The 16,337-nt window shown below is 43.5% G+C and overlaps 1 protein-coding gene across 2 annotated transcripts in view; it reads right to left on the reverse strand.

The window, feature by feature from the left end:
• NUP214 (nucleoporin 214) overlaps positions 1–16,337 on the reverse strand; it is a 107,655-nt gene that overhangs the window by 9,066 nt on the left and 82,252 nt on the right. Inside the window, exons 26-27 of one of the 2 annotated variants that reach the window (XM_023516115.1) lie at positions 8,355–8,511; positions 349–501 (exon numbers count right to left, since the gene is read on the reverse strand). In XM_023516115.1, coding sequence (XP_023371883.1) covers positions 349–501; positions 8,355–8,511 — 310 coding nt within the window. The remainder of the gene's footprint in view (positions 1–348; positions 502–8,354; positions 8,512–16,337) is intronic. The other variant, XM_023516114.1, reaches the window with a different exon arrangement.

The raw sequence follows: 16,337 nt of genomic DNA on the forward strand, positions 1-16,337 counted from the left end.
TGCCTCAGCCTCCCAAGTAGCTGGGACTACAGGCACCCTCCACAATGCTCAGCTATTTTTTGGTTGTAGTTGTCATTGTTGTTTGGCAGGCCTGGGCTGGATTTGAACCCGCCAGCTCTGGTGTATGTGGTGGGCGCCCTAGCCACTGAGCTACAGGAGGTGAGCCTTGGAACAGCACTAAGGATGCAGCAGCTGCTCAATAAACGTACCTGGAGGAAAGAGGAGCTCCGCCCACTCTCTAGCCCTACTTTTTCGAGAGACCCACTCTGGAGATACGTCTTTCCAGGTATCTATGCATAAATAATTATATAATATGTAAACAATCATAACTAATGCATATAGGAGTACCTGTTTTATTTGGGGAAGAAAACCCGAAGCCTTGAGATGCCACACTTCCTCCTCCAGAGCTGAACGTGCCGGTGGGTTTCTGCTCTCCAAATGATGAGCTGGCAAATCCACCAAATGTCTTGGCCCCACTGTTTCCAAAGAGGTTAGAGGTATCTGAAGAGATGAAGACGGGTGACGGGTGAGGGAGATCAGAGGGAGAGAAATGCCAAACCTCAGTTGGGTGTTGGAGGAAGCAGGAGTGACAAGAAGCCTAGGACCCAAGGGAACTGAGCTGTGGAGCAACAGAGACGTTCTCTGATTTTCATGCAACTTGATGAGTTTTTAATCATTTTGGCACCAGGCTCAAGATTTCCTGGCTTATTACAGGCATAAAATAAGGGGGGAGCGAGGAATCCCGCCATAGAGGCTCCTTTATAGAAAGTCACCCTGGCCTTCCCGTGGGCATCAGGCCTACCCAGCTGCACACAGGCTGCTGTCATTGCTTTCACTGGACTCTTCACATCAACATCAACTTCAAATTTGGTCAAAGTAGGGAGATTAAAGTTAGAGCAAATGTAAACCCAGGCATAATGGCTTCTAGCACCTACTTTCCGCTTTATAGTCCTGCTTGGCACACTCAAAAGTTGCCAGAGCTGCTCAGAAAATGGCAAATGAGACGGGAAAAATCACGGTGCTCCCGTCTATCCCGGGACAGGAACCAGGGAGGCTCTGCAGAATGTAAAGGGGACAACCCAACTTCCAGTCCCATCTCCTTTTCCTAAGAGGTTCAATCAAGCCCTTCACTTTCTACCTGCTTATCTAGAGGGCCACTCTCTCTTTCAACTATGTGCTGAGTCTACTCCAAGAACTGAAGGAAAAAAGGACCTACTAAAAACCAAGATGAGGCTGGCCACGGTAGCTCCTCATGCCTGTAATCTCAGTACTCTGAGGCCAAGGTAGGCAGATTGCCTGACCAGCCTGAGCTAGAGTGAGACCCCGTCTCTAAAAAATAGCCGGGTGTTGTGGTGGGCACCTGTAGCCCCAGCTACTTGAGAGGCTGAAGCAAGAGAATCACTCGAGCCCAAGAGTTTGAGGTTGCTGTGAGCTGTGATGCTACATCACTCTACAAGGGCAACAAAGTGAGACTGTTTCAAAAAAAAATAAAAAGAGTTCGTGTGTCCCTCAGCTGGGAAGGATGCGTTGAGGTTGGCAATACCCATCAAGGACAGTAACTACCATGGCTTCCAGGGCTTTCGCCAGACCTCAGATGCGTGGCCTCTTGGCCAGGCGCCTGCAGATTCATATTGTTAGAGCATTTGTTGTATCCCTGGGGGTTGCAGTTTTCTGTAAGTTTGCTGTGGCTGAACCAAGAAAGAAGACACATGCAGATTTCTACAGAAATTATGATTCTATGAAAGATTTTGAGGAGATGAGGAAGGCTGGTGTCTTTCAGAGCATAAAGTAATTTTGAAATATAAAGAATTCCTTTGGGCTGATTTACACAGACGTTTGTCACTGACCTGTGTTCCTGAGATATGAATATGAGTGATAAATAACTAATAAATCAAAAAAAATTTTTAAAAATAAGTTACTCAAATAATATAAACAACACACTATAAATCAGGATTTAAAAAAAACTTTGGGGGGCCAGGAAAAGGAGAAATAACACATTTTCCCACCATGTCTGGATGGTGCCTCATTAAAGTTAGTTTGTCCCCACTACAAGGCAGGGAGACGTGTTCAAAGACATGAGCATAAATGCGAGACAAACATGAGCTCTGAGGAACTGCAGGTGGGCAATGTGACTCTGTCACCAAGCGGCAAGTGTGAGCACCTGAGCAAGACCAGTTTCTGCCCACACCAATCAGGTGCTCGTGATGAAAGGGAAAAAGCAGAAGGGAAGACTCAAAGTGGAGCTGCTGGGGAGATGGTGCACCCCTAACCTGTCTACTGCTGTCCCTCATCCTGCTCTGCTCTACCCACCCCAACGGGAGACCAAGCAGGGCTGACACCTCCAGTTGCAATGCTGACCCACAGGCCAGGAAGGCGGTGGCCTCACTTCAGGGACCCAGCCACCTCACACCTCTAGACATCAGTAACATAATACCAGAGACTCCGGCCACCACATGCGGGTCACTGCTCTAGAAAACCACTGCTGACAACCTGAGAGCCCGACTCAGGACCTGCATGTGGGGGATGGCAGGCGCTGACAGGTGGGGTGGCTATGAAATCCCTTCACCTCGCCCTCACGTTTGGAGCCACATCCATCCCTCGGTAGAGCCCACAAAACGCCCTGTGGAGCAGCCTGATCTTTCCCTTGATGGACTCGCCCAAGGGTACATTCGATTCCTTCAGTGCCAGCTCATCGGACACTTCTGACACCACAGGCTTCTTAGCCGTTCCTTCTGCTTAGTATTTCAGGAACAGAGGGCTGCAATTTTCTCCGTTACTGCTAGCAATGCAAAATTTCAAATAGCAAACAAATTCAAGCACAGGATTTGGGGCTGTATTTCCTCTTGGGGAAATTTGGTTGCAACCATATGAAATGAGCAGTGAAATGATTTTACTGAGACAGTGACAGAAGAATTAAATTCCTGAGAAGTCAGAGGTCACTGAAAGTCTTTTGGTTTTTTAATCTTTTTAAGAACCCTTTCTCTTTAAGATCTTCATAGCGTGTTACAGTGGAACAAGCATCAGGTCTGGAGTCACACCTGGGTTAGGGTTCCTAACAGTTCCTTGGCACTGACTATTCCTAGGTCCCAGTTTCCTCACGTATTTAAGCAGGGACAGCAACTCTGACTATGTAAGGCTGTTGGGAAAATGAGATAATGTGGTAGGGAGCCCACTGTGCACCCGCAACTCCAGATCCAGATCCAGTACCCTGAGGCAGAGAGCAGGTGAGCAGAGAATGAAATCCTTTTCATTCTGTAAACACTCCAAGAAGTTCATCAGGAAAGCTGTAATGGCTGTCTTTAGTCTCAAAAGGAGCTATATCACTTACTCAAGGCACTCTGAAACAAAGTGGCAGGAGGCAATGTCTGTTTCTGTTTCCACAGTCAAAATAACTCTTGGTTCCCTCCTAATGGCTCCAAAATAACATAAAATTTCTAGCTTTTGAAAATACAATAAAGGGTAGCACCTGTGGCTCAGTGAGTAGGGCACTGGGCCCATATACCGAGGGTAGTAGGCTCGAACCTGGTCCCAGCCAAACTGCAACAAAAAATAGCCGGGTGTTGTGGAGGGCACCTGTAGTCCCAGCTACTTGGGAGGCTGAGGCAAGAGAATCACCTCAGTCCAGGAGTTGGAGGTTGCTGTGAGCTGTGACGCCAAGGCACTCTACCGAGGGTGACAAAGTTACTAACGGAGAGTTCAAGCACACTCTGAAGGAAGCCCTGGTCCAGGATATTGTTCAAGACATTTTCTTATGCAACAGTTTTAGGGGAAGCCTTGTGAACTCACAAGATGATTTTCAAATGGCTTCTTCATCTCCTGGCATAAATATGTTTTTAGTTCCTGAGCAGAAAAAAATGACTCTAAACAGTGTCTTCAGGACAAGATTCAAGAAAGTGATAGTTTCTTATGGGTAACAACTCACAGTGGTGTTAAATTTTACATGACCTGAAGGGTTAATAGGTTATCTGTGGTGGGGTGTCTGGATGACAGAGAAAAGAAACTCTTACAAGGTTTGTGCTTGTAAGTACAAACTCCAAGCAATAGTGTCCTCAGCTTGTCTTCCATGGTCATTGCCATAATTCTCATGACTTCTCAGAGTTAAAAAGGTGAGCTCCAGGACTAGGCAGCCTATAGCAGAAATGTCACAAGATTACTGCTGGTTCACCCCGCCTGTGCTCAGAGGGCTATCTGTCATGGAGTCTGTTCCACGCCAGGCAGAAGGAGTGCAGTGCTGTCCAGCGAGGCACTGCTGGGAGTGTTCTGCTACCCTACCAGGCTGGGGAAGGTCTCAGGAGGAATCCTGGTCTACCACAGCTTGGAAACACACCAGACTATAAACTGGCTATGCCCTTAGCAGCTGTGCAATCTCTGCAGCTCGCAGCCCTGTTGAGAATGTGTTTCTTTGTCAGTAAAATGGGGATGGCCACACCTAACAGCCCTGCTTATGATGGGATTAGAGCATCTGGCACACAGCAGGTGATTAATAAAGGTTAGTTCCCTTCTGCTTGATCTGTGAAGGAATGGAATCCCAGTGCTGCAGGATTTCCAGACAGGGAGAGATGACTGTGGGCTGCCTGACCCTGAGGCTTAAGTGCCCTGAGGAACAGCCTTGTGTTTATCCCACGAGAAGGGTGGGTTCAAACAGGGTGGAGGGTGCAGTGTGAACCCTGGCACTGAAGTAGGGAGAGGTGAGGGGTGTGTGTTGACAGGAAGCAGACAACTGGCCAGAGCAGAAGGAATGTGCTGGAGAATTGAATCAAAGTCAGAAGGTGCTTTGGGGTCAGCTCACGGAGGGCCCTGAACTCCAGTCTGAAGTTGATTTGGACTTTATCTTATCGTCAGTGGGAAGCCACCAAAGGCTTTTGAGTAGGGAAAGTGGCAAAATGAAAGCTGTTTTGAGACACTCCATTCGGGATGAACTTCCAGACCACAGTGAGGAGCCTAGTGGCAGGGAGGGGTGCATGGAGATGACTGTGATGGCCCAGGGGCTGGCAGGGACACTGACTGGGAGAACAGAAAAGCAGCAGGGCAGGTTTAAGAGGCAAGAAGGCACCAGGGGAGGCAATTCACACAGTCTGGGAAAGAAGGGACACTCAAAGGACTGGATGTTGCAGAGTCACCCGCGGAGAAAGAGGCTTCCCCGGTGACTTTGCAGGAAGCATTACTATACTGTGGTGAGGACAATGCTCTTCCCCAGATGACTTCTAACTCCTCCTCCTCGTTTCCTGTACTTGGTCCTTGGCATTAAAACAATTCCTGTTCCTTTCGCTATCAAATCATACATTTTAGTTTTTAAAAATAAAGCAATATTGTCTTTCTTCTACTCCTTCAAATTCACTTAAACTTCCCACAAGCATAAACGTAAATTGTTGGTTTACAGTGAAAACGTTGTTTCAATGTTACACAGAAGCTATTATTCCGTAATTGAGTATGGAAAGTGAAACGAAGTGATACATCCCCTGCACAATCCACGCTGCCTCTGGGGATCACTCTTGCTTAGGTGTATATAAAGATGAAGATCTGGAATAAAGTAATCCAAAAGCGGCTTTCTCCAGATATAGCTTATGAATTATGACTAAGATGAAACAATGCAGGGATTTGCTTGAACCTCATTCTGGTCATGGTTTTAGGAAATATTGGCGTTTTAGGCAAAGGGTCTGTTACAGTCCATGTGATTTGTCTGTCTCATCAATAAACTGAAGAACTTCCTTATATCATTATTGGTAACTTCTATCTATGGTAAAGTTTTAGCAGAGTTTTCATAAAATTGTTCCATTTGGCAGTGGTATAAATTGGTTTGAAAATTAACTAAATAAAAACAATCATTATCAGAAAGTGAATCTGTCACTTCACTGATCCTCTGTGGATCACTAAGTTCAACAGTTACAACACCCAAAATATCTATGTAATCCTTTAAGGTCGGTGTAATGTGATTTTCAATCCACTCTTCTTCAAAATCACTTCCACTAACAGATTCTATTACATTTCTTCTTGCCATTTTGATGGTCTAATATCAGACTCATAACTGTCTTCTGATAAACTATCATTTTCCAGATCACTATAAAAATATTTCAGAATCACTTGGACAATCAGATAAAGCATCTGAATATAATTCATTGAAAAATTCTTCACCATCATGATCTGTCAAGGTTGAAAATTTTGTAATACTAGAATTATGATAAAAACCTGAATATCTAGAAACCTATTGAATATCCTGAAATCTAGAATATCTATTTTTTTATAGTAAAGTGAACATGACTGAAACACGATCAAGAAAGCTTTTATGATTACCTTGCGTTTTAAAAATTGCAATAGCTAAGCAAATGCAAACATGAGTTAACTTGTGACCAGTCAACAATGTGTTAATAGACAACATTTGGGAAATGAAGCTCAACAGGTATCCAGTATTAAGAATAGCCGTGTTTATGTTGAGCCAGACTTAAAGAACTAGAGATAATGATGTGCCAGTGTCTGACAACAAACCGCGAGAGGAGCCCTGGTTTCCAGCATATAAATGCTCCCCCAGGGCTGATTTTGGCTCCACAAAGTGAGGTCACTGCTGCAGGGTTGGGAAGAGACTCCTGGCTCTCCTGAGTCAGTATCAGCTGATCAGAAAGCCATGGCATTGGAGAAGAAATCAGCCAGGAGCAAGTGAACTTTTTTACAGGGCTATGATACAATGAAATGTCAACAAAATTGGCTAGTAACCCCATCTCACAGGTGACAGCCCCAATGTTATCAAGGGCTTATTCTGTGTCAGATGCTGTGTTTGGCTTGGTACATATGAGTTTTAGATCTAAAAGTGTCTTGCTTTTATGACTTAAAAAAAAAAATATCACCTAACCATTCTGGGCTTCGTTCCTCACTGGAAAATGCAGAGAACTATGAAAGGGTCCTGTTTTCAAAGTATACACTAGGGAGCCCCCAAGCCCACAATGGCGGCCAGAGGAACTGCCTATCTGCATCTGGAGGCTCGTGAACTGAGCTTTGGCAAAAACATGTTTTTATTTTCCTTATTAGCATTGTGCTTAAGAATTCATAGGAAAAACATTTTTTTGAAAACTACTAAGCTTCATTTCTAAGAACCCTTCATTCTTGGATTCTAAATCCCTCCTGACAGACTAGAAGCTGAAAAACAAACAATTCCAATTATGATTTTGCCAGATAAGAGGTATGTTCTTCTTGACAAGTCATCTCTCCTTACATATTGCTGGAGTGGACGGTAACATCAAATTAACGAGGTTTTGATCTATGAATGCAGAGGGGCAAATCAGGAGAGAGAGCTTTGCTTTTAACGGCAGGGACCTTAATTCTGAGGAAACATCTGTCGCGACTGCAGAACCTGAGCTCACGATTCATGATGATCTCACATAGCACAGACGAGTGGAGGCACACGGAGCACATTAAGTAAAAGGGATCAGACAAAGAGGGCAGGCGCCCCACTTCCGACTCAGCTCCCATCAGCAACAAGATTGCTTTGTAAAGATTCCAGGTGTCCAAACTTTTTCATTTTCTGTCGCACACTGAAAGAGCTGTTGTCTTGGGTCACACGGTAAATACACACGCACTAATGAAAGCTGATGCTCAGAAGAAAAGGCCCAGGCACACCTTTCGCAATGTCCCACGCCACAGCTAAGCAAAACCATCCTCAAATAATCTGTATGCAGCCTATGGGCTGCAGGTTGGACATCCCTGGTTTAAATAAACAAATTTCTTTCATTTTTAACCAAGAATAGACAGCTCAACAAAGAATTTTGTTATTATTTTTTTGAAACAGGGTTGTACTCTTGTTGCCTTGGCTAAGGCCACCATGCATGGTCTCAACAATTTTAAAAATTAGCTAAAGAAGAAAGTGCTAGCAGATACATCTTCAGATGAAAATAAAACCAAAATGTAAAAGATGAAAAATACTAAAGCCTTCAGCTTTTCAGTGACATTCCTCCGCAGAAGCTGAATTTTAAAGCAAATTCAAAGACAGCACTACTGGAATGAAAGTCCACACGCTCCCTCTGGCACCCTCAGCTTGTTTCACTGCTGCTCATTTATGCCTGTCTGCCTGCATTCACTTTGGTCAATTCCCACTCAGAGCATTCTGGGCCTTGGGAGAGGGGAGCAGCTCAGGACACAGATCTCTCCCTGCAGCTCTGATGTCTTCTCATGATTGTATAGGACATCTCATTAAAAAACCCAAAAATACAAAAACAAAAACAAATCAGCTGTGGGTAGTTGTTTTAAATGGGCCTTCTAGACCTTTTTCCTTCCTTTTTATATTTGTCACTGAAGCTTTGATAACACCACAAGGATGACAATGGCATCAAGGGACTGAGGGACTGGGAAAACCCTTCTCAACTTACTTGGGGTGGCTGTAGATCCAAAGCCCCCGCTGGCTGCGCTGAATGGGTTTTTGTTGGCTGCATCCTGGCTGGGTTTCCCTCCAAGGCCACTGAAGAAACCTCCCCCTCTTCCAGTATTTCCAGACCCAAACACACTGCCACTGGAAGAGGACGACTGCTGAAAAACAAAAGGGTCAGGAAGTAAGATAGGATGAGAGGTCATCAGAAAATGGCAGGCCATATCCGTGGGCAGGAGGTGCTCACACTGGTACAAATGGAAAATGCAAGGGAGCTCAGATTAGCTCCGGTGTGGATGTGGACAGGGACTTCCTACAAATCAGAAGTTCTCAAGTTATTCTACCACCACAGTTCTCTAAAAACGTTATTAACAGGAGGTGGGAACTTGTAGTGTTTATCAGCCCTGCTGCCTAAAGTCTGAGACAATGCCAGAAAAACAGACATCCACCAAATAGAAATGTTTAAAAACATCTCGTGGTTACTATGAGCACACTTATTCTGATTCCTCCAGTGTCTGGGTGAACTCATCAGCAATGGATAAGTGATTTATACTGTCTTTCTCTCAATTTGTGCATTTTATTTCATAATGACTTTCTCAGTGCTGCAGAAATAAGCTTAAATTAGCTTCACTGTTGAAATGATGACCACAGCTGAATTCTGTCCAAGTTCCTGTATCTTATGCTCAGAGGATGCTGCTAACTTAGGGGTAGACGCTGACTCAAAGCTGTATCAGGCATCAGACACTTGATTTCTGTTTAGAAACTGGTTCTTTAAGAACAACCAGTTCTACATTTGAGGGCCCACTCACATTAGTTAAGTGTGTTATCTCCTTGGCTGATGGTGCAGAATAAAGATGGGCTTTTGAAACGTCGCTGTGCACAGGAACTTACAGGAGCCTCTTTCAAATGGAGGGCATAGTCGTGGTATTAGTCCTTTTTGTAAAATGGGGATAATAAACTACCCCCCTCAAAATGGTCTGTAAATTATATGAGCTAAGAAACATAATCCTCTTTAGAACAATGCCTGAAATGGAATTACCTGATCAAAAACAGTCGCTGCTGAGTATTTTAACAATACCAACAGGATGATGATCAAGCACTCTGCATAGGTACTTTCCTAAGTAATCATTTAATTTTCATAAGAGTCAAACCTCCAGGTGACCTCTCCCAAAACATCTCCCCAGCACTTCCCTCTTCTCTAGTCTGCTCTGAACAAACTAAACCCAACCCTTTGCCTGGACTATGCAGCAACTTACCTGTGTTCACCAGCAGGTAGAGTATCACTGAAATGGTAGTGGGATTATTTCACCCCTTTTTACAAATTCTAACAGACCCTCTGTGATCTGTCTCCGTCTCTCTCACATCTTTTATCATCCTCTCCCTCCCTTGGTACAGTCTGCCTTTTGTTCCTAGAACATGACAAGCTTATGTTTGCCTTAAGGCAACTGACTTAATGTACTTGCTATTCTACCATATTTTTTTCCTTTAAACTTCTTAGAAAAAAAATACAGCCTATAACAGTTCACTATAGCCATTTAATGACGAGTAACAGCTAGGAATCCAATCCAATCCAATCCAAGCACAAAAGCGCAGGCTTTGGTAAGCAGTCAACTGCCACCGAAAGGAAGAAGGCACGGCAACTGACGTTTCTTTTTTTTTGAGACAGAGCCTCAAGCTGTCCCCCTGGGTAGAGTGCTGTGGCTTCACTGCTCACAGCAACCTCCAACTCCTGGGCTCAAGCCAGGAGGTGAGTCTCCTGCCTCGGCCTCCCAAGTAGCTGGGACCACAGGTGCCTGCTACAACGCCCGGCTATTTTTTGGTTGCAGCCATTAGTGTTGTTTGGCGGATTCGGGCTGGATTCGAACCCACCACCTTAGGCATATGTGGCTAGTGCATTAGCCGCTTGAGCCACAGGCGCCGAGCCACAACTGACGTTTCTATGTAGGAAGTATCACACTGTTTAGCCGACTGCCACCTATCAGGCTGAAAGGCAGAAAACTGCTGGTAGGTGAACATTCTGCCTGCAAACCCTACCAATTTTAGAAGGTTTAGCCTAATTTTAATAATGTCATTTGATAATGGTTACCCACAGAAATGAATAGAGCAGATAACTAATGTACTTCACTGAAGTGGATATGAACTGATAGTTACTGCACCCTCACGAATGGCGACAGAGAATTCTATTCAATGTAGCCTAGGAATGAAGCAGATCCCAGACTTGGCAATTATTTCATCTCATCATTCCCAGTATACATCTCAGCAAACCATAACCACAGCACTATTATGACAGAAAAATTTAATAATAACTCCTTAATATCACAGATAAGGACTAAGTCAAATACTTCACAGGAAGTAAAAGAGGACCAAGGACCAAGTTAACTCTGAGGCCACATCACAAGGATGCAGTCAGCAATGAGAGCCTGGGGAGCTACAGGACAGATGACCAGCTCTGCTCAACAAGTGACGGTGAGGATGAATAAGAAATGGAGACAAGAAGGGGAAATCTACAGAGAGACTGAAGAGGTGTATTAGCAAAACTCAATGTGTGGCTCTTACCTGGTCCTAATTCAAAGAGACAAAATGTAAAAAGAAAAAGAGAGATATTTATCTGACTTCTTTGGAGAGGTATTTCCTGCCCATCTGACCTAACCATCTTTCCCGATTATCATCACATGCTTTATTTCTTCCCAGTACTTACCACTCTTAGAAATTAAAGACTGATCCACCTCACCATATAGAAGCTTTGTGAGCATTGCCACTTTTGTCTGTCTTACTCACCACTAATTTCTACATGAATAATACATTAATTTGGACAGGCCCTGGTTTCAGTCTACGAGTATTGGGATTACAGGCATGAACCACCTGTACTTTGTGTTTGTATAGATTGAGTCAAAGTTATACATACAAGTGCAGCCTTCACCCAGACAGAGTACCCCACAGGTGTGGATTCACCTGTCTACTCTTCACCCGCAGCCTGACTTTCATTAAGGTTCCATAAGTGAAGCCGGGAGTGGTGTCTTGTCTGTAATCCCAGCACTCTGGCAGGACAGGCTGGATGGACTGCCTGAGCTCAAGAGTTCAAGATCAGCCTGAGCAAGAGTGAGATGCCATCTCTTAAAAAAAATAAAACCACAGGGCATTGTGGCAGGTGCCTATAGTCCCAGCTACTTGGGAAGTTGAGGCAAGAAAATCGCTTGAGCCCAAGAGTTTGAGGATGCTGTGAGTTATGATCCCACAGCACTCTATCCCAAAGTAATTGAGACTCTGTCTCAAAAAAAAAAAAAAAAAAGATTTCATTTGTGCACTTAGTTCCAATTTGGTATTGAGTAGACGTGTTTGTTTCTCCATTCTTGTAGTATTTCATTTAGAAGAATAGTTTCCAGTTCCCTCCAGGTTGCCCCTGCCAAAATACTAGATGGCCTTTTTTTTTTTTTTTTTTAAATTCCTGAGGAGTACTTCATAGTATGCAAATACCACAGTTTATTAATCCATTCGTGTATTGGCAGGCACTTGGGTTGTTCCTACAACTTTGCAATTGTGGATTGTGCTGCTATAAACATTTAAGTGCAGGTGTCTTTTTAATAAAATGTCCTTTTGGCTCGGCGCCTATAGCTCAACTGGCTAAGGCACCAGCCACGTACACCTAAGGTGGTGGGTTCGAATCCCCAGCCCGGACCCGCCAAACAACAATGACGGCTGCAACCAAAAAATAGCCGGGCGTTGTGGCGGGTGCCTGTGGTCCCAGCTACTTGGGAGGTGAAGGCAGGAGACTCGCTTGAGCCCAGGAGTTGGAGGTTGCTGTGAGCTATGATGCCATAGCACTCTATCCAGGAGGACAGTTTGAGGCTCTGTCTCAAAAAAAAAAAAAAAGTCCTTTTTTCCTTTGGTTATATATTCCCAGCAGTGTGACTGCTGGATTAAATGAGAAGTCTACCTGAAGTTCTTTGCGGTTATCTCCATACCATTTTCCACAGAGGTTGCACTAGTTTGCAGTCCCTCCAACAATGTGTAAGAGTTCCTTTCTCTCTGCATCCAAGCCAGCATCTGTTAACGCTATACCTGAAGTTTTCATCTATTTTGTGTAGGAACAGTACATTTTATAAATAAAACACAATTTACTTATCCATTCTTCAACTGATAAGCATTTGTTTCCTGTGTTTAGCTATTAAGAATATTATCCTATTGGCTTGGCGCCTGTGGCTCAAGTGGCTAAGGTGCCAGCCACATACACCTAAGGTGGCGGGTTCGAATCCAGCCCAGGCCCACCAAGCAACAATGACGGCTGCAACCAAAAAATAGCCGGGCGTTGTGGCTGGTGCCTGTGGTCCCAGCTACTTGGGAGGCTGAGGCAGGAGACTCACTTGAGCCCAGGAGTTGGAGGTTGCTGTGAGCTATGATGCCATAGCACTCTATCCAGGAGGACAGTTTGAGGCTCTGTCTCAAAAAAAAAAAAAAAGAATGCTATCCTATCAACATTCTTTTTTAAAATTATTATTATTATTTTTTAAGAGATAGGGTCTTACTATGTTGCCCAGGCTGCAGTGCAGTGGCTATTCACAGGTGCGATCCCACTACTGATCAGCACCGGAGCTTGGACCTGCTCCGTTTCCAACCTGGGTCAGTTCATCCCTCCTTAGGCAACCTGGTGGTCTCCCGCTCCAGGGAGGTCACCATATTGATGATGAACTTAGTGCAGACATACCTGATTGGCATAGCACACTACAGCCCATAACTCCTGGACTTAAGCGATCCTCCTGTCTCAGCCTCCCAAATAGCTGGGACTACAGGGACGCAACACTGTGCCCAGCAAACATTATTTTTTTAGAAACAGGGTTGCTCTCTGTTGCCCAGACTGCAACAGAGACTGGCAGTGGCATCATCACAGCTCAAACTCCTGAGCTAAGGAGACCCTCCTGACTCAGCCTCCAGAGTAGTTAGGACTACAGGTGTGTGCCACCACACCCAGCTAATTTTAATTTTTCATTTTTTTGTAGAGACAGGATCTTGCTTTTTGACCAGACCAGTCTTAAACTCCTGGTCTCAAGTGATCTTTCTGCCTTGGCCTTTCAAAGTGCTGGAATTACAAGCATCAGACACTGTGCTTAGTCTACAATGAACATTCTTATCCGTATCTTTTGCTGAGCAAAAACATTCTTGTTTATTAGATATTCAAGGTAGATCTGCTATGAGGGGTCCATAGGAATTTTGTATATTTAGTTTTGATACTGCCTGATGGCTTTTCAAAGTGGTTAATGGGATTTTATACTTTCACCAGCAATATATGAGAATTTCTCTCTTTTTTTGTTTTTTAGAGACAGAGTCTGACTTTGTCACCCTCGGTAGAGTGCTGTGGCATCATAGCTCACAGCAGCCTCCAACTCTTGGGCTTAGGTGATTCTCTTGCCTCAGCCTCCCAAGTAGCTGGGATTACAGGTCCCCGTCACAACACCCGGCTATTTTTTGTTGCAATTTGGCTGGGGCCGGGTTTGAACCCACCACCCTTGGTATATGGGGCTGGCACCCTACTCACTGAGCCACAGGCACCACCTAATAGAATTTCAGTTGCTCTTTTCCTCACTAGTATTTGGCATTATCAGCCCTTTTAATTTCATTTAATTTGGGTGTAGCTATATTTTCTTCTTTTTGATTTGTAGGAATTCCTTACATACTCTGAATACAATTAATCCTTTGGTTATATAGGCTACAATTTTCCTATTTCATGGTTTGGTCTACCCTAACATTAAGAAGGCTATAATTTTAGTGAGGTAGAATTTTTCTTCTGCCTGAGGACTATCTGTTAGAATTTCCTTCAGGTCTGCTAAACATGCATTCTGTCAGTTGGTTTATCTCAAACAAAAGTCTTGATTTTTACTTCACTCTCTGCAGTTGCTGCCAGAAGTCAGCAGTCACTGCAACTTGGCTACTTAGAATTTAACCTGTCTTTTTCTCTACTTGCTTCTTCTGGCAAGCAAGTTTTTTTGTTGTTGTTGTTGTTCTGCAGTTTCACTAGGACAGGTCTCAGAATCAATTTCCCTTAATGTTAATATATTCTGTGTGGCACTTGTTGGGCATCTGAATCTGTGGATTGCTGTTACTTATTTGTTTTAGAAATTTCTGTCTTTTTTTCTTAATATTGTCACACATTCTCTCTCTTCTCCTTGTGGGATTCTGATCAAATGTATGTGAGATTTTTCTCTTGAAGGATTTTTGCTCTTTCGTATTTTCCATCTTTCTTTGCTCTCCATGATGCATTCCAGAAAATTTAACCTACTTTTTTAGTTCAAGGGTCACCAAACTATAGCTCAGGGGTCAAATCCAGGCCATTGCCTGTTTTTGTTAGTAAAGCTTTACTGGAACATAACCACACTCACTCGTTCTGCAGATTCTGGCTGCTTTCCCATCCGTGGCAGAGGTGGCCGACAGCCTCAAGGCCTGAACACTCACTGTCCTATCCTGTTCTAGTGAGTTACTACCCTTTCCAGCTTGGTCTAATCGTTTAAAATATATCCACTAAGTTTTAAATCTTAACTATTGTATTTTTTCTAGAAATTCTCCGTGGTTATTTTTCAAATCTGCTCTGACACTTTTTAAAAATTTCCTACTCCTTAATGGTATTTTCAAGTTTGTTTCATTTCTTTTAAACATGTAAAACATAGTTGATTTATACTCTAGGTAGCCTCTGCAAAGATATTCCTGATGTTTGTTCTAGCTCTTGCTCATGGTTCCTTATTTCCCTGTGTGACTAATTTAGGTGTGGGAATTCTTTCTTACAAAAAAATTATTTATAAGAATAATTTGAGGCCTAGAGTAAAATACATTTTATTTAGAGGGAGTCTGACTGCTCTGCCCAACATCTGGAAGCTCCACCATGCTAGAACCATGTCAGGCACATTTGAGGGCTGAGCCTGTTAATTTGGAGTCCTAGCTTATTGTTGAGGAAGGTCTCTATTTTGTCCATATCTTAGTACTTTTTGTCCCTTTACCCTGGGGACTTTTAAATAGAGAATTCAAATTTTCTTAGATTAGCAAATGCTATCGAGATGAAAGCAGCTTCTATGTGGAACTTTACTTTTCGAGGTCCCCATTTTCCTTTTAATTTGGGTTGGTAAAATACCTAGTTAGTTTATGTTGTATCTAAGAGTTTTAGCAGTTTTGAGTAGGAACTTAGTTTGAATAACCCAGTCCTCCATTATAAGAAATTGGAAATCAGAAGTTCATTTCTCTCTTTTAGAGAGATCACTAAGGGGGAGCTCATCTTCAAACAAAAGTAAAGATGATGAAGAATATCTCCTATGCATCTGTAAAAATCATAAATTATTCCTAGCACTTTATTAACTGCTAGACTAATAGCAATTCTGCCTTCAGAGAATCAAACCCATTTCTAATACGTCAGAGAATCATTTTTCAGAAGGGTTCTTTAGAAGGCTAGTACAATCTAAAAGTTGCTGGTATGGGATAAAATAGTACATTTAACCTCTCTGGCCTCAGAGTCCTATCTCTCAAATGGGAGTAAATAACAGCGCCTACCTTATAGAGGTGCCCTGGTGATCACTCGCTTTAATCCGTATTAGGTACTTAATACTCCAGGTATTACACAGAGAGCTTCAACTATACAAAGTCAAACAGCTCACGTCACCAAGAGGGGTCTCTGGACGACACACAGCTTTGGCACAGGGAGTACACACAATTTCTGTTACACATTCTTCTTCCTTTTTTGTTTTCTTTAAATAACCATCTAAAAATATAAAAACTGGGTGGCGCCTGTGGCTCAGTGAGGAGGGTGCCAGCCCCATATACCGAGGGTGGCGAGTTTAAACCCAGCCCAAGCCAAACTGCAACAAAAAAACAGCCAGGCATTGTGGTGGGCGCCTGCAGTCCCAGCTACTCAGGAAGCTGAGGCAAGCCCAAGCCCAAGAGCTGGAAGTTGCTGTAGCACCCTACTGAGGATGACAAAGTGAGACTCTGTCTCTTTAAAAAAAAAAAAAAA

Source organism: Otolemur garnettii, unplaced genomic scaffold (genome assembly GCF_000181295.1).
Source record: "Otolemur garnettii isolate 467f Iridium unplaced genomic scaffold, OtoGar3 scaffold00087, whole genome shotgun sequence".
Lineage (NCBI taxonomy): Eukaryota > Metazoa > Chordata > Mammalia > Primates > Galagidae > Otolemur > Otolemur garnettii.